The sequence below is a fragment of the Acyrthosiphon pisum genome, chromosome A2 (assembly GCF_005508785.2).
Source record: "Acyrthosiphon pisum isolate AL4f chromosome A2, pea_aphid_22Mar2018_4r6ur, whole genome shotgun sequence".
In the NCBI taxonomy this organism is placed as follows: domain Eukaryota; kingdom Metazoa; phylum Arthropoda; class Insecta; order Hemiptera; family Aphididae; genus Acyrthosiphon; species Acyrthosiphon pisum.
The window spans coordinates 78,765,971-78,768,095 of record NC_042495.1 but is presented as its reverse complement, the minus strand read 5'-3'; the positions used below and the strand labels follow the sequence as shown (position 1 = coordinate 78,768,095).

General features: G+C 29.4%; 1 protein-coding gene across 1 annotated transcript in view; it reads left to right on the top strand.

The window, feature by feature from the left end:
* The window catches only part of LOC100573082 (RNA polymerase II degradation factor 1), a 16,749-nt gene extending 16,041 nt beyond the window's left edge, over positions 1-708 (top strand). The window contains exon 6 of the mRNA XM_029489992.1: positions 1-708. Coding sequence (XP_029345852.1) covers positions 1-250 — 250 coding nt within the window. The 3' untranslated portion in view covers positions 251-708.
* The last annotated feature ends 1,417 nt before the right edge of the window (positions 709-2,125 follow it).

The following is a 2,125-nucleotide window of genomic DNA, read 5'->3' as shown; positions in this document are numbered from 1 at the left end:
TGCGATCTCGCCTTCGATAGTGTCACCGAACGGACGGAACTTGAACTACCAGTCGTCGCAGCATAACGCACAATCGAACGGGTCGCCGTCACAGCCTTCCAGTAGCTATTTGACGCCGAAACCGGGCCAGTCTAGCACACATACCCAATCAGCGGGCTACGGGTCGCAAACACAACAGCCGACGCAAATACGATTTGATGAATTTGCGGCTCCGCAGTCCGAATCACAGCCGCAACCTGTGTACGGCTGAGTAAATTCTGACTGGTATCACGAATGGTAGTGTGCGTACATGGATGGAGTTCACCATCTAGTCTACCAAATCAATGTCACTAGACTGTTTAAAGGAATAATTTTTATCAGCCATAAAAAAAAAAAATGTTACATATTTATAGCGTTTAATAAAATTAAGTAGTTTGTGATGTTCCGCAATTTTTAATCAACGCATTACAATAAGAACATCGGCTTTTAACATGACATAAATTGTATTATACTACTTATAACTACATATCGATTAGACAATTTCATTGTAAATACATTTTACTTTAGTATTTCATTCTATTATAATTATAATATTATATAACAACTTTTTTTTTTGCTTGTAAATAGTACGCTAAACCGTCTGTTTAAGGATATACATTATACATAGTATTATATAATAATATATATTTAAGTATGTATGATTATTTTGTATATTTTTCACTAAAAAAACAAAAATACAAATCGCGGGACTTAAGGTATTTTTTAACTGCCGTATAACAAAATGTTTGTCGTGTGCTGATATGTTTTATGTTTAGGTACTTAAAATTGTAATGTAAATTCTCGATTTGAGAAATCGGTCGCTTTCAACTATGAACTAGTTCATCTATTTTGGCTTAATTCAACATTTCAAAGTCAAACAACAGTAAAATTATTTAATTGTATAATGTTGTGATGAACATTTAAACCGACCGAATATCACCAAGTAAAATATTATTAATTATAAAAGATGTAATAATTCTAAAATGTAATTTTTTTTTACTATTTTCCTAAAGGTCAGTCATGTATTGAATACATATAATGATATGTAATTGTCAATCTTAACAGTAAGATAAAATGATATGTATCATTGTACAAGTCCTTTAACAAATTCCCGATAATAACAATAATAGTGGAATTTTAGGTTTTATGCTTAAAAATAGACATAAAAGCACATAAAATCTCTGATTAAATTTAAACGTTTTTAAAAAAGCTCAACAATCACATTAACAACTTTAATCAATTAATTAATTAACATATTTAAGTTTCTAAAATACTAGTACTAAAAACCATTAATATTATAGTGTAATGTAAATTTATCTTGTTAAATTTAAATGCCAATTAATTTATTTCCAACTACAGACCATTATAAATTGGCGTTTTTATTTAATAATTCTATATATTGTGTTTATTCTATTCTTTATAATTATTTTAATTATTATCATTTATTATTAGGTATTATTTTAATTATTTTTTTTGGAAGAATCAACACTGAAAATATATAATATAACCTTATAGATCTCAAACGTGTGACAGGTACAGTTTTTTCTAATACTGATAAAATATTCATTTCTAATCCTATATTTTTAAATAACAGTCAAACAACACGGAACGTGAGAAACACAAGTGTTATAGTGCCCACAAAATGTCACTAAGAACAAAACCACGTAGGGATAAATAGCAGTTTGGGACCACAGGATTAGACTTAGTTATAATATAATAGCGAGTATGGGTCACACCACGTTTGGGTACATAACAAATTGTTAACAACCGATTTAGAACATGATTGGGTACATGATATGAACACGATACATTTTATTGGGTACACATTTATGCAATACGTTCACACTACCTATGTCGGTTGGTTGGTGTAGGACGGTATACGGTATAAGTTAACTGTATACAAATCAATATAATATTTAATTTAAAAAAAAATGTAGTAAAAACAGAAATCATATAAAAATTTTAGTTTTAAATCTATGACGAGTTAATAAACATCGCAAAATATTTGTGGGACGATACAAAGCCAAAATGTTCATGATGTCTCCTAATGATATTGGTACCAACTATAAACGCCAATTATTAACCATCCCATATCAAAACTAAATCG